Raw genomic sequence first — 24,525 nt, 5'->3', positions numbered from 1 at the left:
TTCTTCTGCATTGTAGGAATTCTATGATATTTTGCAGAAGGATTCCTGAAAAGTACTGGTGAAATAAACTTTGTATTGCCAGGAGATCTAAACTCTTGGCTGCATTCCTTGCTTAAACAAACACAAAGTTCCAAAGAGGACAGCTCTTCTTAGGATCATCTTTCACAAAAGGACTTCCAACTGCACATCAGGAAAGGAAGAATTATTGCCTGCAATGCTCTATGAGGTTTACATGTGCAATTATTCACTGGGCCACTTTTTATTTATCTTCACGCAAAAAACAAACACTTGAGAATAGTTGAATGAGTTCAGGGCTCAGGCTTTGTGCCCTACAGCTAAATGGACAACTCCCTCCTATATAATTGAGTAGGTTACTGGAATATGAAAAGCTTGCCTAAAGAACTTACTCTGCAGTGTGTTTCACCTTGAAAATATAAAATACAGAAAACCGGTAGATCTTAAAGGGTTATGTCACACCATCAAAGGAAAAGTTGCAGAGATAACAGAAAATAATAAGTTTGGCTGCAAGGATGCATCAAATAAGGATGGCCATTTTTATATTTATTAAGAATCCCGATGCAAATTCTTGTCAAAGACTTTCTGAAAATCTCAGTGAACTGTAGCAGTCACTTTGGTCTTGACACACTGAGGAATTTCAGCTAAAGGCAAAATACTGCGGATGCTGGAATCAGAAACAGCTCTGACAAAGGGTCATCCTAAACACGATGAGTTGCTTGTATTCTCTCTCCACAGATGCTGTCAGACCTGCTGAGATTTTCCAACACATTCTGTCTTTGTAAGGAATTTCAGGAATTTTCTGGAACCTTGCCAAAATGTATTTAAACCTATTCTGCATCCTTTATCTGTGACTGTTTGCCTGGATGAAGCTTATCTTGGATTTTATTCACTCCAGTTAAGGTAGACATATAAGAATACCCCCTCATTAAGATCTGGAGGCAAAGGGGGAAGATCAAAGGAAGAATGCCAGCCAATCTTCCATTGATGTGGCTCCTGTAAAAGTTCAAGATTTCATATCCAAACTCATTAGAATGCATCTAACTGCTCAGAATATGATATCTGAATTAATGTGGTGAATTAAGCAGTGTCTGATGCATTGGTGACGTACACAGTATTTGATGTATTCATTGACCTTAATCACTTGTTTGAATATTGATCTCCTTGTGATACTGCATGCAAATCCCAAGGACTTGACCCGTGTCATTGATCTCACTTATCTGCCCTCATTGCCTGCTACACATGTGTCCAGAGGGCCTCCTGGGTACTTGCAGATGCAGGCCACTCTTCTCTTTTCCATTCTACCAATGGCCTCCAGCAGACCGTCCACAAACCCTGGGGTCCACAGTATCCATGCTGTGCTATCCCTCAATGTTTCCAAGATCAGAGTCACTTTCTTCATCCTGTCCATCCAAAGTGCAACTCCTCTTTGAGCAATGCTATCTTTAATAACACTTATCTTTAAACAATGCTTGCTTTATGTTCTGCTATCAATCATGTAATTGGCCCTTGTTGATCTGCCTGGCTAATTAACAGCCCATTAGCACTGGCTGGACTTTCAAATTATTGAAATGAATGGGCAGCACAGAGGTGACATGCTGCCTGAATTGCAATCAATAGATGCAGACAAATTGCCTTTTGCCATTCATGTCCCTATTTTCTGGGCCTGTATGATTAAGCCCCCATGATCTCAATGGGCCGCTTATATATCAATATAAATGAAGCTGCATCATTCCACAATGATATGGAGATGCCAGTGTTGGACTGGGGTAGGCACGCTAAGAAGTCCCACAATACCAGGTTAAAGGCCAACAGATTTATTTAGTAGCACGAGCTTTCAGAGCGCTGCTCCTTCATCAGGTGAGTGGGAGTTGGGTTCACAAACAGGGCACATAGAGACAACGATTCAATTGTAAGATAATGGTTGGAATGTGAGTCTTAACAGGTAATCACGTCTTTACAGGTACAGACATTACGAGTGGAGAGAAGGTTAAGTACAGGTTAAACAGATTAATGAGGATAGTTAATGAAATGTTGCAAGCCCAGGCAAGTCATGGGGGTTACAGATAGTGTGACATGAACCCAAGATCTCAGTTGAGGCCATCCTCATATGTCAGAACTTGGATATCAGTTTCTGCTTAGTGATTCTGCGTTGCCATGTGATGTGAAAGCCGCCTTGGAGAAAGCTTACCCAAAGCTCAGAGGCTGAATGACCTTAACTGCTGAAGTGTTCCCCAACAGGAAGAGAACACTCCTGCCTCATGAGCAGCGTTCATTCATCCGTTGTCATAGCCTCAGCATGGTTTCCCTAACGTACCGTACCTCGGGACTTGCTTTCTGGTCTATTTGAGGTTGCATACTTGTTTGAAGGCAAGTAATGGAGGTGTGGGAATAGGCTTGGCGAGATGTTCATCTTCATCAATGACACTCTGGGGAAGTATTGGATGACAAAGGGTACTCTGTCTGCCGTGTCCTGTGTTTGTCTTCTGAGGAGGTCGGGGCAGTTTTTCGCAGTGGCGCATCAGAACGCTTGATCAATGAGTCAAACAGACCATTGTATGCAACAAACTACCCAGCCTTTCGGAGAACAGTGATCACGACACCACACAACCCTGCCACTGCAACCTCTGCAAGACGTGCCAGATCATCGACACAGATGCCATCATCTCACGTGAGAACACCATCCAACAGGTACACAGTGCATACACTTGTGACTCAGCCAATGTTTTCAACCTGATACGCTGCAGGAAAGGATGTCTTGAGGCATGGTACATTGGCGTGACCATGCAGACGCTACAACAATGGATGAATAGACACCACTTGACAATCACCAGGCAGGAGTGTTCCCTTCCTGTTGGGGAACACTTCAGCAGTTAAGGTCATTCAGCCTGGAATCTTCGGGTAAGCGTTCTCCAAGGCAGCCTTCATGACACACGAAAACAGAGAATCGCTGAGCAGAATTTGATAGCCAAGTTCTGAACACGTGAGGACGGCCTCAACCAGGACCTTAGGTTCATGTCTCATTACGTGTAACCCCTGCGACTTGCCTGGGCTTGCAAAATCTTACTAACTGTCTGGCTTGAGACAATTCACAACTGGTTAACCTGTACTTATCCCTCTCTCCAGTCTCATTGTCTGCTCCTGTAAAGATTTGATTATCAGTTAAGACTCGCATTCCAACCATTATCGTGTAATTGAGTTTATGTCTTTATATGCCGTTTGTGAAATAAACCTACTCACCTGATGAAGGAGCAGTGCTCCGAAAGCTCAAGCTGCCAAATAAACCTGTTGGATTTTAACCTGGTGTTGTCATTCCCCTATAGTCACCACCACCATCACCCCCTTCCCCCAACACCTGTCCACCCACAACACCAACTATTTGAAAGTTCCTCATACCAAAGAAAACGGACAATCAAGCCTAGACAACCTTTATTGCCATTTACAGTTTAGGGTGCAGACACATCTTGTACTTTTCTTTAGAACTTACTTTTGAAGAAAGCATATGGCCTGAGCTTTCTACTTCCAAATCAGGTGCTAGTATTGCACAACCCCACCCCAGCGTAACACGAGGAATTGGTGTTTTTTGGCTGTTAACATTTCCTTTCCGGGATGGAAAAGGCCCAACACTGACTTGATCTGGATCAGACAATATTGCTGCAATTCCAGGTATCATTGCAAGTGAGCTCATAGATGGTTGAGTCTGTATGATTAGGAACAACATTGTAATTATTTAATATTGTGATTATTAAATAGGATGACAAGAATGTTTAGGTAATGTAAGAGAGGGAAATCTTAGTTCTTCAAAATTCCTGTTATTTTCTTGCTGTTAGACATTACCTCTCACAACTACCTATTTACATAAACAGAAATCATTACACAGTAATGGGATTTTGAAGTTTTGGGTTTATGAAATGGCTGTCTCAAGCTGATCCCCAACAGGCTGAATGGAGACAAGGCGGATAGCTGTAGATTGGAACCCACATCTGCACTGCTCCATTTTTCACAGTCGCTGCACATATGCCAGCAACTTCATTCAGTGGGTGCTCTGCTATAAAGTCTGCATCTCAGATGATGGAAAGAAAATGTTATGAAAAAGAAAGACACATTGCTTTACATTGAAGGATATGTGTTAGGATCTGATCTGGGTGGGATCTTCCAACCACGTGTGCCCCAAGGCAGGAAATTCCCGTCCAAACTCAACAGACCCTTAAATGGTCCACCAAATTTTCTGTCCCGCCCGTTAGAATCCCTGCAGTGGGTGAGGCCAGAAAATCATCCCTATCATCTTTCTTTCTCTTACTGACTGACCGACCTGTCTATAATTTGAATGGGTTTCCTTTATTGGAAAACCATATTTGATTATAAAGTCAATGCAAAAGAAAATCTAACTAATGAATTGTTGTTGCCCATTTATGTTTACACAATAGCACTGACACAATTATATGAGTGCACAAGTGATGAAGTAAAGTTACATTCATTTAAAATAGTTCATTGTACTATTAAAATGTTTTATAAGCAGATAAATTCAGAGCAAGGATTGTATAGGCATGCAACACTTATGAGGAAAGTTGGCCATGACTTCCCCCTTAAAAAAGGCAAGAAAACCACAGACCACCATGATCCTGACTGCAATCGTCGCACACTCAGTCATTTTTTGAGTGAATGGTGAGTTATATGCCCGTTCTGGGAGGTTGGGCCTAAACATGCCAGTGAGCCTGGCTGCAAAGTAGACTAGCACATTTTGAAGGACCAACCACATTTATCAGCGGCATGTTTCCCCACTCCCTCCCCAACGTGGGTTGCCAACATCCCGGCACTGGGCACATCCCAATTCATCTGCATTCATGGCCCCTGACATGCCTACCCTTCATAGTCGCCGATATGCCGCCCCCCCCACATTGCTCCACCCCTTCACAACTCTCCTTCATGCTCAACCCTTGCACAGCCCCTCCTGCATAGCCTTCCTCCATCACAGCCCCCATTCAAGCCACACCCTCAATCAGGCCCCACCCCTTTGGCACAGCGCCTGACACACTGGCCATGACCAGATGGGCACTGCCAATGTGCCAGGTGGGAATTGTCTCTGACTACTGGGGGCTTCAATAGCTTCCAAGCCCTCCTGGCACTGACATTGCGCCTGGTCTTGACTAGTGATTCTCGCCTGTCCCGTGCCACACCTGAAAGTTGGAAGATCCTGGGAGCAGGGAGAATCTAGTGTCAAATGGGCTATGCATATTCAAATACGTATTTAAATTCTACTTTAAATATGCTAATAGGCTTCACGCACAAAAAGGACATGATCCAGTTTGCACCATTAGAAAGGGAGCAGAACGATGCGAAGTTTTTAGGCCTACATATTATTTTCTGGGATTGACGCACCATGCACGGCGAGACTTAGCAAAGCAATTAGGAATATAAAGAGGAGATATGAGAAAACTCTTGCTGGTAAAAGTAAGAAAAATCCCAAGATATTCCATAAATTTATCAATGGGAAGAAGATAACCAGGGAAAGAGTAGGGCCATTAGGGATGAAGGGGGCAATCTGTGGGTGAAGCCAAAGGATGTTTGGTAGAATATCGAATGAATACGTCACATCTGTCTTCACTCAAGAGAATGAGGATGATGCTACGGAATTCAGGTAGCAAGACTGTGAAGTTCTTGAGCAAATTGACAATAGGAGAGGACAAGGTATTGGAAGTATTGGCAGCTTTAAAAGTGGATAAATCTCTAGGTCCAGATAAGTTGAGCCCTCGGCTGCTATGGGAGGCTAGGGAGGAAATCGCAGAGGCTCTGACCCAAATTTTCAATTCCTCTCTGGCCATGGGAGAAGTGTCACACTGCTAGAGAACAGCTAATGTGGTTCCACTATTTAAGAAGAATTAAACCAGGATCTACAGACCAGTGTGTCTCGTGTTAGTGGTAGGGAAACTATTAGCGAAATCTCTGAAGGAGACCATCTATCTCCACTTGGAGAGGCAAAGTTAATAGGGAAAGTCAGCATGGCTTCATCAGAAAGAGGTCATGCCTAACAAATTTGATTGAATTTTTTGAGGAGATGACCAGGTGTATACATGGGGATAGTGCAGCCATTGTAGTTTATATGGATTTCAGCAAAGCCTTTGACAATGTTCCACATGGGAGACTTGTAAAGAAGGTAAATTCACATGGGATACAGGGTAATTTGATAAAGTGGATTCAAAATTGGCTCAGTTGTAGGAGACAGAGGGTGATGGCAGCAGGTGCTTTAGTGATTGGAAGCCAGTGTCCAGTGGCATACCACAGGGATCTGTGTTGGGCTCTCTATTATCTGTAATTTATGTAAATGACATTGATAACTATATGGGGCTGAGATTAGTAAGTTTACAGGTGACACAAAGATTGGCTAGCGGTTAAAAATCAGTGTGTCTTGAGCTACAAGATACAGACGGGTTGGTCAAATGGGCAGATAAATGGCAGATGGAATTAACCCTGAAAAATGTGAGGTGATACACGTTGGAAGGAGTAATTTGACAAGAAAATATTCAATGAATGGTAGGACATTAGGAAGTTTCGTGAGCAAAGGGAACTTGGTGTGTTTGTCCACAGATCTCTGGAAGTGGAAGGGCATGTTAGTAGGGTGGTGGGAAAAGGCACATGGGACACTTGCCTTTAACAATCAAGGCATAGATTACAAAAGCAGGGAAGTCATGTTGAAATTGTATAGAACTTTGGGGAGGCCACAGCTAGAGTACTGTGTGCAGTTTTGGTTGCCACTTTATCGGAGGGATGTGATTGCGCTGCAGGAGGTGCAGAGGAGATTTACCAGGATGCTGCCTGAGGTGGAACATTTAAGTCATGAAGAGAGGTTGGATAGGCTTGGGTTGTTTTCGCTGGAGCAGAGAAGACTGAGGGGTGATCTGATTGAGGTGTACAAGATTTTGAGACATCAACAGAGCGGGCAAGGAGCAACTATTTACCCTCAGTTGAAGGGTCAGTCACAAAGGGAAATAAGTTCACGGTGAGGGGAAGGAAGGTTAGGGGAATGTGGAGAAAAACATTTTTATCCAGAGGGTGGTGATGGTGTGGAATGCACTGCCTGGGACGTTGATGGAGGTGGGTTGCCTCACATCCTTTAAAAAGTATCAGGATGAGCATTTAGCACATTCAGGGCTATGGGCCAACTGCTGGCAGAAAGGATTAGGTCGGAGTTCAGACTCGATGGGCTGAAGGACCACTTCTGCGCTGTATTATTCTATGATTGTAAGATCACTTCCAGGTACTTTCAATGGGTTAACCTCGCAAATAAATTCCATGTTCCAGCTTACCATTAAATGACTTCTGTTTACTTAATTGGACGCTCAAAGCAATATATAACCAATCTCTTTAAAGTGTACATGAATGCAGATTGATCACGATTTCTCCTGAACAGAACAGAATTTCAGCTTCATTTTGATTGTCAAGTATACAGAACATTCTGACATATTTTCTCCTTTTATACAATAGTCTGCGATTGCAGAGCCTAAACCATTCTGGTAATCCAGATGATGCTTCTCCATTATTCATGATATTCAAACCTTCCATTTTGTGGCGAGGCAGGTTTTTTTTATGGGCCAGTGAAGTACAAAACTCATAATCAATCTCAGGAATCATTCATTCCATTCTCTCTGCATTTGAAATTGCTAAAATCCAATAAACCAGGCTGCAGATAGGGGTATTTAGAGAATATACTCTTACTTAATTAAATAGCTCTCAATGTCATTACAGGTTAGCCATGTGCTTCAACAAAGATTGAATTTTTCTGAAGCAAAATGATTTTGAATTTTATGGATCACAGGTAGAGTGTTAGGGTTTTAACTAGTAAATCCCCATTTTGTTTAGAACAAGTAACATATTCTGAAGCACATTCATCGCAGTGATGCACAAATCTTCACTATATCTTCTTACAAGCACAGTCCATTATATCTATTAAATCACTAAATCTTGTTTCAATTTCAGCTAATTTTACTCGATGGTGGGAATATTGCCTTCACAGTAGTTATCCCATATAGTTTCATCATATCACCATGCCACTAGGGCATAGCAGTTAGCATCACTGCCTCACAGTACCAGGGACCTGGGTTCAATTCCAGCCACTGTCTGTACGGAGTTTGTACTTTCTTCCTGTGTCTGTGTGGGTTTCCTCCCATAGTCCAAAGCTGTGTGGGTTAGGTTGATTGGCCATGCTAAATTGACCCTTAGTGTTATTGGGATTAGCAGGGTAAATGTGCAGGACTATGGATTATGTTGGCTAGAGTTTATTGAATGGCTGCAAAATGTTGGTTAAGGTTCCAATGTTTGTGCTCCATCTGGAGTTCTGTTGGCAATAGGATTACTTGGTAATTCTTGTTGTGCCATTGTTTTGATTTGGCAGCTGTTTTGTTGCACAGTCATGTCATTTGGTGCTGATCCTATTTGATAATACCTTGGTTCTGGGTATATGCTAATGATTTATGCTGGATTCCAGTCACGTGTTGTCCTTGAACTTTTGTCCATTGTTCAGGTTGGCTAATTCATTCCCCACATGCCAGTCATGGGCATCTTTCATCTTCTTGTGTTTCTCATTAATTGGGCGGGATTTTCTGGTCACGCCCATCCTGAAACTGGAAAATTTAACCCCAGGTCATTGGACCTTTCCATGGTCTGCCCCTCACCCGCTCTGATATCTATGGCGAGTGGAATGGAAAAATTCACCCCAATATGTCTGAGCATCTTTCATCTTCCCATGTTTCACAGTTAATTCACCTGAGCTTTCATTTCCCCATATTTCTCAGTTCATTCTTTATAATAAAGTACATAAAATATAATTTCTGGAGACCTGGTGATCCTGTGAATTATACTTTCAGAGGAAGCTGAAGGAGGCCATTCATGGGTTTGGGAAGTTGCACCAGGATGACTCCAATTGAATATAGGCTTTGGGCCAATGTTGTTGCCACCACCACAGACACTCAGCGGTGACTCAACGTGAACTCATCAAAAATTTTAAAAATATTTATACTCTTTTTGCCTATTTTTAGCTACAGGAGATAAAAGCAGATTTGCCTAGAATTTCACAGTACATTTTCAACTTGTTTTAGAATTGCAGATTTTCAATGCTTTGGGCCAAATCTCACCAAAAGATAGCAGAGTGTTGTTTCTGGTGAGAAAATGAGCACGTCCAGAGAGACAGGCCAGTTTTCTCTCCAGATTTTTCCACGCTCTGCCTGAAAATATCAAGGAGGCATTTTTCACGCTGTCATGAGGGGGTGGGAAAGTATAATCATTTTCTATGTTGTCGCTGAATGGACTCAACCTTGGAAGTCATATCTGAGAGCTGGCCAAATCAGGTCAAAATTCCCCTTCTGCGCCACTTTGCTCATCCTCATGTCCTTTGTTTCAATTATTACTGTCTCCACAAAACCAAATCTGTTTCTCCTTGAACAAGTATCGGTACTGCATACAATTGAATTGAGTACACTGTGTATTGTGAGATGATAGGTTCTGCATCTTTAGGGGAAGCACACTGCTGGGTCCTTGCCAACATTGATAGGAACAGAAGAGAAGTAAACTTTATAATAGAACATCTTCAGACAGATGTGTTGAAGGGTTTTTAATTAACAATAACTCTAAGGTCCAAATTCTTCATTTTTAACATGAAAATCCTCAGTTGTGCCTGACCTACAGGGTATGAATAACTAGTATTTATGAATCATGAAGAATTTGTTAAGCAAGATTTTACATATATTTAACAAGAAGCAATGAAAACAAGATCCTCGGTGTTCTCGCCAGAACAGTTGATGTTTTTCTCTCCTATCTTTGAAGTGATATTGAACTGAGTCCAGAGGATTCATTACCAAGAAACCATGGTATCACTGTGCCAGCAAGGATTATGACTTTTTAACTTTTATCCCACAATGTCTCATTCCTATTTCCTTTTTTGGAGATAGTCCAAGTTCACCTTTTCTGTGGGCTACAGGGTGCAAATAATTTTGTCACCCCACCTCTATAACCAGAACCATATAGGTGAAAGACAAATATTCATCCCATTTCCTGTGGGCCCCTCCGAGTTTACATGCCATTGCAAACAAATAATGCATTTTTTTTGATATGGAACAGTCATATATAAACTACATTCCCTTGTCAACATACTTAACCCAGGCCCCAAACTAAAGCTATTAAGATCAGAAATTAAGAATACTTCCTAGCATAATATCAGAAAATAAACTTGCCCACCCATTACAGATTCCTGCCCTACACATATAGTTAATCAGTTAAATCAATGTACAGTTTATTTAAACATAAAGTCACCTGAAATTCAAACTGCTTTAACCATTCTTTCAAATTGATTTTAAAAAAACACCTACTTGCATAGTGGGACATTAAGGCAGCTGTTCCAACTCAAGACTCAAAGGAACTTAGTGGTTAAAAAAAAACATGTTTTTCTCACAACTGTTTCCTTCCTGTTCTCAAATTACCTTGACAGTTAATTGTCCAATAAAAAGTGGTTAAGGAATAAATTCCAACTATATTACAGATTCTAAAAAATAGTAGAATTATCAAAACCTTACAATGGACAACACATTTACAGGGGATTTTTACAGTAATTTCTTTGTCGTGTTCATGTAAGTCTACTTGTGATACTAATAAATAAACTTTAAACATTCCTGATAAAACAAAACATGATTTCCTAGCATGTAGCTCATGAGTAGAAAAATCACCTTGATTATGTGGAAGATCAGATAGGATCAATAGTGGATGCTGGCATGAAAGAGCCTGACATCCTTTTGCCAAATTGCAAGGTCATTTCTTCAAACTTGTTTAATGGCATCAAATTGGATGGGCTGCCTTCATTGTTTATATTTCTCACCCATTATGAGCTTCTACTTTCCACAGCCAAGACCAATTTGGTAAAGTGGTGAAAGCTGAAGAAGAGCTCTTAAATAGTGTGAATGTACCTATTCTTCCATCAGAAAAATAGTGAAGAACATGGATGGAATCTCTTTTGTAATTTTGAGCATCCCAATAGCAAGGCCTGAAGTGAGTGGGACTCCCACTCAGAGGCAGGATAGCTGGCCATTCACAATCACATGGCAACCAGCTAATTGACGATGCACAGTTAAAGAGCCTGGCCAGTTGTGTGGCAGGAGCAGGCAGGAAGTCGCCAACCCCAGCATTATCTCAGTGATTGAAAATCCGAGTGGTTAAACAGCACCTGGACAGGCATTCACTCTCTGAAAGCCAATGAAGCATTCCGTCTGTCTGATAGGAGAATTTTGAACTTGAACTACAGCAACCCCTTTCCCACCTGCTGCATTCGGATCCCTGGAACTGTACACCATCACTCTGCAGGCTCCCTTATTTAACATTGATCTTCCCTCCGTCACCTCTGATCCTCCCATCATCATCCTAGCAATCCTTAAGCCACCCGCCATTACTCTTAACTAACTGTCTGTCAACCTAGAGTTTACCCAGTCACCATCAAGCTGCCCCACAACACTTGAACCTGTCCCCATCACTGTCAACAACACCGTAAACATGCAAAACACCATCATCAATCCTCGCTCTATGATCTTAACACACACTCGATTCTCCAAACCCCACCATTGACCTGTTCTTGATCATCTTTGATCTCCACTCTCTCATATTTGGGTTTCTTTCAGCACAGATTGACCATTTTCTGCCACCCAGTTCCCTCCCGTTTAGGGAAATCACGACCCGAGCTCCGTTCCAAGGCCCCTTTGCCCTGTTCTTCCTGTGTTCAATGCAAAAGCTCAGCTTCTTCTCCCCTGATCCAACAAAGACAAGAAAGGGACTCCTACAAACTCCATACACAGCAAGAACACTACCTCATCTGCCTCAGGCCACTTTTAACCGGTTGTGAATCTGAAGGCACACGTTTTCCATTTGCAATTGACTTACTCGTAAAGCTATAACTTAACCTGGTAAGGATGGGGTCATAACTTCTGTGGCATCCACAGTCAGGATTACCAACCCACCAACCGATGGCCAGCCTCAATCACTGTCCGCCCTCCCTTTGTCACTGCCAAGTGCGGAGTGGGCAACGGGACCCCCACCCCATCCACTGATTTTCCTCCAGAGGATGTGTGCCTGTATAGGTCCTGCCCCCCCCCTTGCACTGCCCCCTTGGCACTGTCTGATGCCCAGTGGGCAGTGCCAAGATTCCCCGTGAACATTGCCACTTTGCCTCTTGGACCATGTCAGTCCTGGGCCCGTTAATTCAATGCGGAGCTGACAGTGCTGGAAATCTGGTGCCTGGAGACTCACGGAGGCTATGGCACCCAATGGGGAGCCCACTAACCGGTTTCCACTTGAGCAGAGCAGTGGGCTGGGAGAATTGCAACTACCCGCCTACCCCAACCACCTCCCAGATGTGGATTTGCTTTGGGTGGACGAATAGCAAGGGAAATAAATCACTAGTGGAAGTTGTCTACCCTTTCTAAACTGTGAGAAAGAATTTAACCTGCTTATACAATCTGAAGTTTATAGATTATTGTTGGTGAAGACATTAGGAGACCTAGATTTTGCAACGTTTCACGAAATTCACAACATGAGCTGTATGTTAATGTAAGGTGCCATATAATAGTGAATAAGTCTAGGTATACCAAACATGAAATGCGTGCATATGATGATGTGACAGTTTTAGACAATTTTACCAGATGCAGCTACATGGTGAATTAATTTGTTTTAGTTAATTCAGCTAGCATCTTGAGGGTGGCCAATTTCCTTTTCTGATTTGAGCTGTAATCCTCCTCACTAAACATTTAGTTATTCAGGCAATTTTTCACTATTGTGCCTCTACTACAATCACCCTGCCAACAAAACTAATCTTGCTGCAACAAGTAAGCACAAACATCTAAACAGAATCACAGCATTATTATAGCGCGGAAGGAAGTCATTCAGCTCACTGTATCTGTGCCAGCTCTCGATAGGAGCAACTTACTGAGTGCCACTACCTCGCCTTCTCCCCATAGCTGTGCACAATCTTTCTCTTTGGATAATAAACTAATTTTCTCATAACTGCCTCAATTGAATCTGCCTTCACCACATTTTCAGGCAGTGCATTTTCACATCCTGACCACCCACTGCCTGAAAAACTTTTTCCTCAGGTCACCATTGCTCTTTTTGCTAATTGCCTTAAAACTGTGCCCCCTGGATCTCCACCCCACCACAAATGGGAACAACTTGTTCCTGTCTGCTCTATCATAATTTTGAATATCTTTATCAAATCTCCTCTTATCCTTCTCTTCCCCAAGGAAAACAGTCCCAAATTCTCCAATCTATCTGCGCAACTGAAGTTCCTCATCCCCCCGAGCCATTCTGCACCCTCTCTATTGCCTTTGCATCCTTTCCAAAGTGTGACCCCTGAACTAGACGCAATACTCCAGTTGAAGCTGAACCAATATTCTCCAAACATAACTTTGTTGATTTCATTTGATTTATTATTGTCACGTGTACTAGTTTACAGTGAAAAGTATTGTTTCTTGCGCGCTATACAGACAAAGCACATTGTTCATAGAAAAGGAAATGAAAGAGTGCAGTCATAGGTAGGGTGTGCAGAAAGATCAACTTAATGCAGGGGAGGTCCATTCAGAAGTCTGATGGCAACAGGGAAGAAGCTGTTCTTGAGTCGATAAGCACATGACCACAGACTTCTGTATCTTTTTCCTGATGGAAGAAGGTGGAAGAGAGAATGTCCTGAGTACGTAGAGTCCTTAATTAGGCTGGTTGCTTTGCCGAGGCAGCAGGAAGTGTAGACAGAGTCAATGGATGGGAGGCTGGTTTGCATGATGGATTGGGTTACGTTCACAACCTTTTGTAGTTTCTTCCGGTTTTGGGCAGAGCAAGAGCCGTACCGAGCTATGATACAAACCAAAAAGAATGCTTTCTATGTGCATCTGTAGAAGTTTGTAAGAGTCATAGATGATATGCCAAATTTCCTTAGTCTTCTGAGAAAGTAGAGGCATTGGTGGGCTTTCTTAACTTTAGTGTTGGCATGTGGGGGACGAGGACAGGTTATTAGTGATCTGGACTCCTGAAAACTTGAAGCTTTCAACCATTTCTACTTCATCCCAGTTGATGTAGCTTGGGGCATGTTCTCCGTTACACTTCCTGAAGTCGGTGACAATCTCTTTTGTTTTGTTGACATTGAGGGAGAGATTATTGTTGTCACACCATTGCTTTTATACTCCAAGCTCCTATTATATAAAGGATACCCAATGTTTTATCAACCGCTCTCTCAACCTGTCCGACCACCTTTAATGACTTATGCTCGCATATATCCAGGTCCCTCTGCTCCTGCACATCTTTTATGTTATATTGTTTCTCTGTGTTCTTTCTACCAAAGTGAATTACTTTACAATTCTCTGCATTGAATTTCAATTGTGGCTTCTCCACTAATTTGTGTATATTTTTGAAGTTCTGCATTACTCTCCTCACGGTTCACATTGGTTCCAATATTGGAAAGAGAAACATTCCCCACATTGGCCCTTAGGAACTCGATGACAAAATTTCCTTTCTTCATTGTACAGACACTGAGACATTCCTGTTAGAAACCCTACAGTGCAGAAAGAGGCCATTCAGCCCATCAAGTCTGCACCGACCACAATCCCACCCAGGCTCTACCCCATATCCCTACATACTTTACCTGCTAATCTCTCTAACCTATGCATCTCAGGACACTAAGGGGCAATTTTAACATGGCCAATCAACCTAACCCACGCATCTTTGGACTGTGGTAGGAAACCGGAGCACCCGGAGGAAACCCACGCAGACACAAGGAGAATGTGCAAACTTCACATAGACAGTGACCCAAGCTGGGAATCAAACCCAGGTCCCTGGAGCTGTGAAGCAGCAGTGCTAACCACTATGCTACCATGCCAATCTTGCTGGCAAATCTAGAACAAAGGGATACCGTCTCAGGATAAGGGGCCAATTGTTCAGCAATGAGATGAGGAGACATTTCTTTCTCAAAGAATTGTGAATCTTTGGAATTCTTTTTCCCAGAGTATTGTGGATGCCCCATTGTTGAATGTATTTTTGGTCTCCTGGAATCAAGGTGGGAAAGTAGAGGCTGATGATGAGCTATGATTATCTGGAATGACTGATAAGGTTTAAGGGCTTTCGAGGGGACTGCCTCTTCGTCAGGTGAATGGAGAGTTCTGGCCTCAGACAGAGCATATAAAGCACAGACAGTTTAAAGATTACTGATTAGAATGCGAATGCTTACACCTAACCTGCTGTTCAAGACCTGAAGTGGCTGACAATGTGAGTGGAAGGAGCACTGATCACAGGTTACAGAGATGTGTATTGTCTCCAGACAGCACAGTAAGTGAGGTTTTGCAAACCCAGGCAAGTCACGGGGGTTACAGATAGTGCGACATGAACCCAAGATCCCTGTTGAGACCGTCCTCATGTGTGCGGAACTTGGCTATCAGTCTCTGTTCAGCGACTCTGCGCTGTTGTGTGTCGTGAAGGCCGCCTTGGAGAATGTTTACCCGAAGGTCAGAGGCTGAATGCCTGCGACTGCCTCAGTACTCAATGCTGACAACTGCCAGTTTCCAGATGCAATTTTACAACTCATCCGCTTTATCCTGGACCACAATGTCTTCACCTTCAACAACCAGTTTTTCATCCAGACACATGGAACAGCCATGGGGACCAAATTTGCACCTCAATATGCCAATATCTTCATGCACAGGTTCGAACAAGACTTCTTCACTGCACAGAATCTTCAACCGATGCTATACACTAGATACATCGATGACATTTTCTTCCTTTGGCCTCATGGTGAAGAATCACTGAAACAACTATATGATGATATCAACAAATTCCACCCCACCATCAGACTCACCATGGACTATTCCCCAGAATCAGTTGCATTCTTGGACACATGCATCTCCATTAAGGACGGTCACCTCAGCACCTCACTGTACCGCAAGCCCACAGACAATCTCACAATGCTCCACTTCTCCGGTTTCCACCCTAAACATGTTAAAGAAGCCATTCCCTATGGACAAGCCCTCCGTATACACAGGATTTGCTCAGATGAGGAGGATCGTGACAGACACCTCCAGACCCTGAAAGATGCCCTCATAAGAACAGGATATGGTGCTCGACTAATAGATCGACAGTTCCGATGCGCCACAGCGAAAAACCGCACCGATCTCCTCAGAAGGCAAACACGGGACACAGTGGGCAGAGTACCCTTTGTCGTCCAGTACTTACCCGGAGCGGAGAAGCTACGACATCTTCTCCGGAGTCTTCAACATATCATTGACGAAGACGAACATCTCGCCAGGGCTATCCCCACACCCCCACTTCTTGCCTTCAGACAACCACTCAACCTCAAACAGACCATTGTTCGCAGCAAACTACCCAGCCTTCAGGAGAACAGTGACCACAATTCCACACAACCCTGCCACAGCAACCTCTGCAAGACATGCCGGATCATCGACATGGATACCATCATCACACGTGAGAATACCGTCCACCAGGTACATGGTAAATACTCTTGCAACTCAGCCAACATTGTCTACCTGATACGTTGCAAGAAAGGATGTCCCGAAGCATGGTACATTGGGGAGACCATGCAGATGCTACGACAACGGATGAATGAACATCGCTCGACAATCACCAGGCAAGACTGTTCCCTTCCTGTTGGCGAACACTTCAGTGGTCACGGGCATTCAGCCTCTGACCTTCGGGTAAGCATTCTCCAAGGCGGCCTTCACGACACACAACAGCGCAGAGTCGCTGAACAGAGACTGATAGCCAAGTTCCGCACACATAAGGACGGTCTCAACAGGGATCTTGGGTTCATGTCGCACTATCTATAACCCCCGTGACTTGCCTGGGTTTGCAAAACCTCACTTACTGTGCTGTCTGGAGACAATACACATCTCTTTAAACTGTGATCAGTGCTCCTTCCACTCACATTGTCAGCCACTTCAGGTCTTGAACAGCAGGTTAGGTGTAAGGATTCGCATTCTAATCAGTAATCTCTAAACTGTCTGTGCTTTATATGCTCTGTCTGAGGCCAGAACTCTCCATTCACCTGACGAAGAGGCAGTCCCCTCGAAAGCTTGTGAGTATTATCAAATAAATCGGTTGGACTAAAACCTGGTGTTGTCAGACTTTTTACTGTGTTTACGCCAGTCCAACGCCGGCATTCCCACATCAAGGTTTAAGGGGGCATATGGCCTGGTCTGTTCCTATCTCTTATGCATTGTGACTTTAATCCTACACTGTTGGGTCAACCCTTAATGCTCTCAGGGTGTTTGGGAAGGGGTGATAAATGCAATGAAATTGGGAGCTCATCAGGGATAAATTGACTGCATATACCAGCATCTTTGGTTGGAATTCTCTGACCTCATCCGCAGCTGGGATTCTCCAGTCCCGCTGCAGTGAATGGTGTTTTGGCTGAGCACCAAATCTCTGTTCTCATTGAGAGCAGTGGCAGGGCAAGCAAGATCAGCAAATTCCGGCCTTAATTTTAATTCAGGAACATGTTAAAAAGAAACAGTTTGTACTTTAAAACAGTCAAAAGATTGGGTTCAATTGTACCTGATATCAGAATTAGTCGCTTACATAAAAACCAATTAATAATGCACAAGGGACAAAACTGCATCAGAAATCAATCTGACTGGTGGTGTGTACCTTTCACTTAGAAATTACAGTAAGGTTATTGTCTTACATCCAGTTTCATTATTTTTCTCAAAAGCAATGTATAAAATATATTTGAGTGTTTAATATTTCATTTTGTATTTAAACCTTCCAACAGTCATGGGTTTCTGCTCAGCTGCAAATTGCTTCAGAACCTCTTACATTCGATGGGTTAATTGTTTTTATTGATTGCCTGACTTTGACAAAAATGCTTTGGTTGCAGAAGAGCTGATGCATTCCCACGTTACTCATTGGTGGTCCCCAAATGGAGAACGACTGGCATTTCTGATGATAAATGATACTCTGGTACCAAATATGGCGATTCCACGTTTTACTGGGAACCTGTACCCAAAAGGGAAGCAATACCCATATCCTAAGGTAAGAAGCAGTAACTCAAATCTTCTGTTAAAAAAAGCCGATTGCGCAATGAATAGTTATGTAATCTGAATTGCTGTTGTATGCCGCATAAGCAATTTATAGAGTCATAGAGGTTTACAGCATGGAAACAGGCCCTTTGGTCCAAGTTGTCCATGTAACTCCATTTTTTTAACCACTAAAGTAATCCCAATTGGCCACATTTGGCCCATATCCCTCTATACCCATCTTACCCATGTAACTATCTAAATGCTTTTTAAAAGACAAAATTGTACCCACCTCGACTACTGCCTTTGGCAGCTTGTTCCAGACACTCACCACCCTCTGTGTGAAAAAAAATTCCCCTCTGAACCCTTTTGTATCTGTCCCCTCTCACCTTAAACCTATGCCCTCTAGTTTTAGACTCCCCTACCTTTGGGAAAAGATGTTCACTAACTATGCCCCTCATTATTTCAAAGACCTCTATAAGATCAACACTAAGTTTCCTACGCTCCAGGGGAAAAAGTCCCAATCTATCCAGCCTCTCCTTATAACTCAAACAACACAATTTAGTCCAGGGGGATCTGATTACATTGAGGTGTATGCCTTGAAAATGAAAAAAAAATTGTGTTATTTTAGTTTTCTGAGAAATGGTTCAAAATGGCTGCTTTCTTTTACATTTTGAAATATTCGATGAATATTGCAGTTGTGCCAAAGGAGCAAAGGTGAACTGAGTATGCATTGAAAATGTACCTTGCCCTTTGAATCTGTTTACACATATTTTAGCTATCCGCATCTGGCAGAAGCAGCACATTTCTATGGGTTTGACAAGCAGGTGGAGTGAATTAGGTCAGAGTCTTCAAATAGTCTCTCACTAAGCTAGCTCTCGAAAGAAAGCAAATATTCCCACCAGGTCTTTGTGAGATATATTTTATAGGTCATTAATTGTAAATTACATGCTGTTATAGAGAACCTGTCTTTTACATTACTGGAGTCAGTGCTGCATTCCATATGATACAGGCCCATGTATGAAAGGCGACAACGTGCTTATTTTAATACAGAAAGAAAAGCAGACTGTGACAGATGATCAATTTTCACTTGCCTGTATATTTAAAGCACCCCATAGAGACAGCTTAGAGCTGTCTTAACCCATCAAACCATATTATGGAAGGAAACAACGATGAATTTTTCAGTCTGAAGTTAAACACTTTTATTTGCAAAAGCAAAATACGGCAGATGCTGGAAATCTAGAATAGAAACTGAGAATGTTAGAAATACTCGGTAGGACAGGTAGCATCTGAGGAGAGGAGAGTTACATTTTAGGTCAGTGAACATTGTTAAGACCCAGACCAAAAACTCCAAGATGTTTTATGAAGTTAGCCTGGACCCTAAGTGTGTACACTTGAATTTGGCATGAGTGAGCATAAGGTGTTTCACTTCAGCTATGATTTGACTAGGAAGCTTTTATCAATCAAAGTCTATTTAAGAACACAGTTAAAATATAATAGAAATATTTAGCATAACTTTTATCAATTACAAGAATCAAATGTGATATTGTATAAACCTAAACAGCTAGCGATCAATGATGTTCCAAGTCAACAACACCCTATATGCATACATCCCTTTCTAGACTTGGCACATAAAGCAAGTATGCTCAAGTGATGCTAGATTTTACAGCTTTTTAACACCTGCTGTGAATTGATCCTTTGAACGTTAGATTAAAACTCTATGGTTTCCCAGTCATGGAACTTTCCAAAAAGCCTCTGGAGAGAGAGAGAGAGAGAGGGGGGGAGAGAGAGAGTCTCTTCTAACAGCAGCTCATAGACAGGAAAATTTCCAATTCCAGAGAGAGGGGAAATCAAGGGATACTGCTTTTTGTCTCAAGTCCAATAGCATCTGAGAAAAATGAAATTAAAACCTTAGGCTTTACTATGGGAAAAATTGTCTAGGCATCACCTGAGCTGTCAATCATGCTCCACTCAACAATGCCAAAAGAATCAAAAAAGCCCCAGAACACTGATTTAGGCCAGATTAAAAATAAACATTATGTTTAACATACAATTATATGGCTTCAGTAACAATTAGAGGACACCAATTGCAGACAAAATGGTACCAAAATAAAAGGCTAGGAGCTGCTTGAAAAACCTGCAAAGAGACATGATTTGTTAAAGGCATGGTATCATCACACCCTTTATTAGAACTAGGTACATAGGCAGGGAAGTGTGGTGATTCTCATTTAAGGAAAGCACAGCTGAAGACGATCACTTGGCTTGGGAGACCAAATGGGACTGAGTCTGGTTAATCACCCCAGAGGATGGAGATCTCTCTCAAGAGAAGACAATCTGAAGACATGTGGGGACTTAGGCAGCCAGGGATTCTCCTCGCCTCTGTACAGTTTTTCCTTGTTAATAAATATCTTTTATGTTCCTAACAAAGCCTGTGGGCATGCATCAGTAAGGGAGAAACAACGAAAGGAAAGATATGTGATAGAGTGGAGGGCAGGAGAGATTAAATAACGAAAGGGAAGGTGATGCAAGGCAAAGATGATGGCTAGAGGACAAGTAAATAAAGATAGGTCTAGAGAAGCTGTAAGTGGGAAAAACAGGAGCTACTGTTCCGAGAAAAGAAGAATGGGAGTAAAGATTATGATTGGAAATGATGAACTCAATGTTGAGTCTGGGCGGCAGTAAAGAGTCTAACTGAAGGATGAGTTAGCATTCCTGAATCGCACCCTCACAGAGGCTCCGCCATCAATAGGCCCTGCCTCCCATTAGGCTCTGCTACCTTAGCACTGACAGATGCCCAGTGGGCAGTGCCAAGGTGCCCCCTTGGGCATTGCCACGGTGCCCCCTTGCACATTGCCATGGTGCCCCCGTGCGCATTGCCACATTCCCCCTTGGACAGTGCCAGGGAGCCAGGTTGGCACTGCCAAGCTGGCAATGCCCAGGGGGCACCACGCCTTATTCCCAACATCCTGTGGAGCCTCAGTGGCCCCTCCCCTTCACTCCAGCAGGGCAGGGCCACCAGCTCCCGCTGGGGAGGAGCTATTGTAAACCTCACTGGAGTGAAAGACTCCTGGCGGGGGAGGGAGGAGGAGAGGCTAGCGGGCCTGGAGATTTTAGCCCTAGACTCATTAATGAGATGGAAATCCTAATTTAAATAAATTATACAGCTCTGCACCAGTTTCTGGCCCAGAGCTGATGGTGCCGGAAATCTAGCGGCTGGAGACTAGTGGAAACAGTGGAGCAGAATTGGAAGCCCGCTAAATGGCCTCTACTTGAGTCTCCCAGCCCACTGTACTGCTAAAACAGCACCACAAGCTGGGAGAATCACCCCCAGTATCTTTGGATTGCTGAAAGAAGAATGGAGTTGAAGACTAGTGGGGTGCCCCCGGGGTCGGTGCTGGGGCCTCAGCTATTTACCATTTATATAGATGATCTGGAGGAGGGAACCGAGTGCAGGGTGTCGAAATTTGCTGATGACACCAAGATTGGGGGAAAGGCATATTGTGCGGAGGGTGTGGAGAGTCTGCAGAAGGATCTAGATAGGCTGGGCGAATGGGCCAGGAAATGGCAAATGGAATTTAATGTTGGCAAGTGTGAGGTGGTCCACTTTGGTAGGAAGAATGGTAGGAAGGACTATTACTTACGTGGCGAAAAACTGCAGCAGGCGACGGTGCAGAGGGACCTCGAGGTCCTTGTGCATGAGTCGCAAAAACCCAGCTTGCAGGTGCAGCAGGTGGTCAGGAAGGCGAATGGGATGCTGGCCTTCATAGCGAGGGGGATTGAATATAAAAGTAGGGAGGTCTTGCTGCAGCTGTATAGGGCATTGGTGAGGCCGCAGCTGGAGTACTGTGTGCAGTTTTGGGCGCCGCACCTGCGCAAGGATATTTTGGCCCTGGAGGGAGTGCAGAGGAGGTTTACTAGGCTGATGCCGGAGTTGAGGGGATTGAGCTATGAGGAGAGGCTGAATAAACTAGGCTTGTACTCGTTAGAGTTTAGAAGAATGAGGGGAGATCTCATTGAGACGTATAAGATGATGAATGGGATGGATAGGATAGAGGTGGAGAGACTCTTCCCGCTCAAAAAAGACAGTAGGACTAGGGGGCACAGCCTCAAGATAAAGGGGAGGCGGTTTAGAACGGAGTTGAGGAGGAACTTCTTCACTCAAAGGGTGGTGAATCTCTGGAATTCTCTGCCCGTTGAAGTGGTGGAGGCTGCCTCGCTAAATATTTTTAAGAAGCAGGTTGATGGGTTCTTGATAAGAGAGGGGATTAAGGGTTATGGGGAGAGGGCGGGAAAGTGGAACTGAGCCACGACAGATCAGCCATGATCTTATTGAATGGCGGGGCAGGCTCGAAGGGCTAGATGGCCTACTCCTGCTCCTATTTCTTATGTTCTTATGTCTTTGGTGATGGCATTGTGCTGGTAATGGAAATGGTGGGGAATGATCATTTTGGAGGCTAGTGATGTGGAAGGTGAGGACAAGGAGAAACCTATCATGGCTCTGAGAGAGTGGGGAAGAGGTAAGTGCAAGAATGGAGCAGGCACGATTGGGAAACCTATCAACCATGATGTGGAAGAAACCTCAATTGAAGAAAAAGGAAGAAGTACGGAAGATGCCATCATAAAAACTGATGTGACAGAGATGGAGCAATCAGGAGAATAAAATAGAGCCATTGGGAAATTCGGTGGGCGGAATTGTAGTCAAGATTGCTTTGAGAGTCTAAAGTGATGAATTGTTGATAGCCTATTCCTGCAAATGGAGACAGAAAAGTCAAGTAAAGGAAGGGAAGAGTCAGAGGTAGACGACCTGAAGGTGATGTGAGGGTGAAAAATTGAAGCAAAATTCTTCAAATTTTCTAGTTCAGCACAAGACCAGGTAACGATTATTAGAGTAATGGAAAAAAGAGGTAGGGAAGGACCCTGAGTGAGGCTGGAACAAAAAATGTTTCAAATAGTCCAAGAAATGCAGAGAGAGCTGGAAACTATGTGTTCTCATAAAAGTATTTTTTTTAAATGGGCAGATGCATAATAGTCAAGGTGCAATGATTTTTGTGGTTCTAAAGCATTTAGTTTCTGATGCATATTGAATGGCAAATTTGAAGGCTCGAACAATTCTTGCAGAAAATATATTTTAAAAGCCCATTAATGTAGCCATTGGATTGGAGTATGCTTTGTACCTCCCTACATATTGTGGTTCCTGTTGCCCAGTGAAAATGTTGTCAGCAATTGTCGAATAAGCAGTCCAGATCCTGCCAGGCCTATCATGGTTGATGGCCTGCATCAAATTCTATCAAGGATAGTTTTATATTAGAGAAGCACAGTTGATGTGTGACATACATGTTTTCCTGCATGAATCATAGAAATCCCAACAGTGGAGAAGTAGGCCATTCAGCCCATCGAGTCCACACTAATCACAATGCCACCCTGGCCCTATTCCCATAACCCCATTTACCCTTACTAGTCCCTCTGACACTAAGGGACAATTTAGCATGGCCAATCCACCTAACTTGCACGTCTTTGCAGCCAACCAGAATACCTGGAGGAAACACGCACATACACGAGGAGAATGTGCAAATTCCACACAGACAGTGACCCAAACCGGGAATTGAACCTGAATCCCTGGCACTGTGAGACAGCAGTGCTAGCCACCGTGCTGCCTGCATTTCCACATGACAATGCAAAGAAAATTACAAGTGATGCATAATAGTCAAGGTGCAATGATTTTTGTGGTTCTAAAGCATTTAGTTTCTAATGCATGTTGAATGGCAAATTTGAAGGCTCTGACAATTCTTGCGGAAAATATATTCTGTCCATTTGCTTATTCTTCTGTAGAATTCTGATTTCCCTATTACAGCATTTAATTGTGACTTGAGCAATACTCAAACTGGAAGACTATTCCAAGCATTGGTCACTCTTTTGTGTTAAGTCTGTCCTGATATTAGTCCAAATGTTGCCTTTTAGAGCAAAAATTAACATCCCCCTGTCCTGTGTATTGGTTTTACTTGAAACAATGCTGAAGGTTAACATTTTGTGTTCCACACAAGATTTTATATTAAGTCCACTCTCATTTTCCTCCTTGTGAAAGTGATTTTTCAAACATTTTCTTATCACTCAGTGATTTAATAATGTGAAACTGCCTCAAGGCCCTCTCCCACAACACTCCCAGCACTTGAATGTTTTCTTTGTGTCTGAATAACTAGGACCCAACCAAAAGGAACAATATTCAACTATGTTGTGCAGGAAAGGGTACAACAATACAGATTTAACAATGAGATGGTCCTGAGACATTGCCAGAGTTCCAACTACTTGTTAAGGCTTGTTTAGGGCACTGGTAGCAGCAATGTGGGGCAAGCCTGATGCCAGCTAGCTGGAGAGATGGTCCTTGTCAGTGAGTAGGAAGAGGGAATTTGTAGGATTCAAAAAGGTACTCCAATCTCCGAGGAACTGGCCTTGCAGGTATCTTTATGTATCGCAT

At 43.1% G+C, this 24,525-nt stretch overlaps 1 protein-coding gene across 1 annotated transcript in view; it reads left to right on the top strand.

The window, feature by feature from the left end:
* The window catches only part of dpp10 (dipeptidyl peptidase like 10), a 763,552-nt gene that overhangs the window by 632,568 nt on the left and 106,459 nt on the right, over nt 1-24,525 (top strand). The window contains exon 9 of the mRNA XM_080199302.1: nt 17,915-18,069. Coding sequence (XP_080055428.1) covers nt 17,915-18,069 — 155 coding nt within the window. The remainder of the gene's footprint in view (nt 1-17,914; nt 18,070-24,525) is intronic.

The sequence above is a fragment of the Carcharhinus amblyrhynchos genome, chromosome 11, assembly GCF_965287045.1.
Source record: "Carcharhinus amblyrhynchos chromosome 11, sCarAmb.v2.hapA, whole genome shotgun sequence".
NCBI lineage: Eukaryota > Metazoa > Chordata > Chondrichthyes > Carcharhiniformes > Carcharhinidae > Carcharhinus > Carcharhinus amblyrhynchos.
Note: the sequence above shows the minus strand (reverse complement) of the source record. Positions and strands in the feature narration are given on the sequence as shown.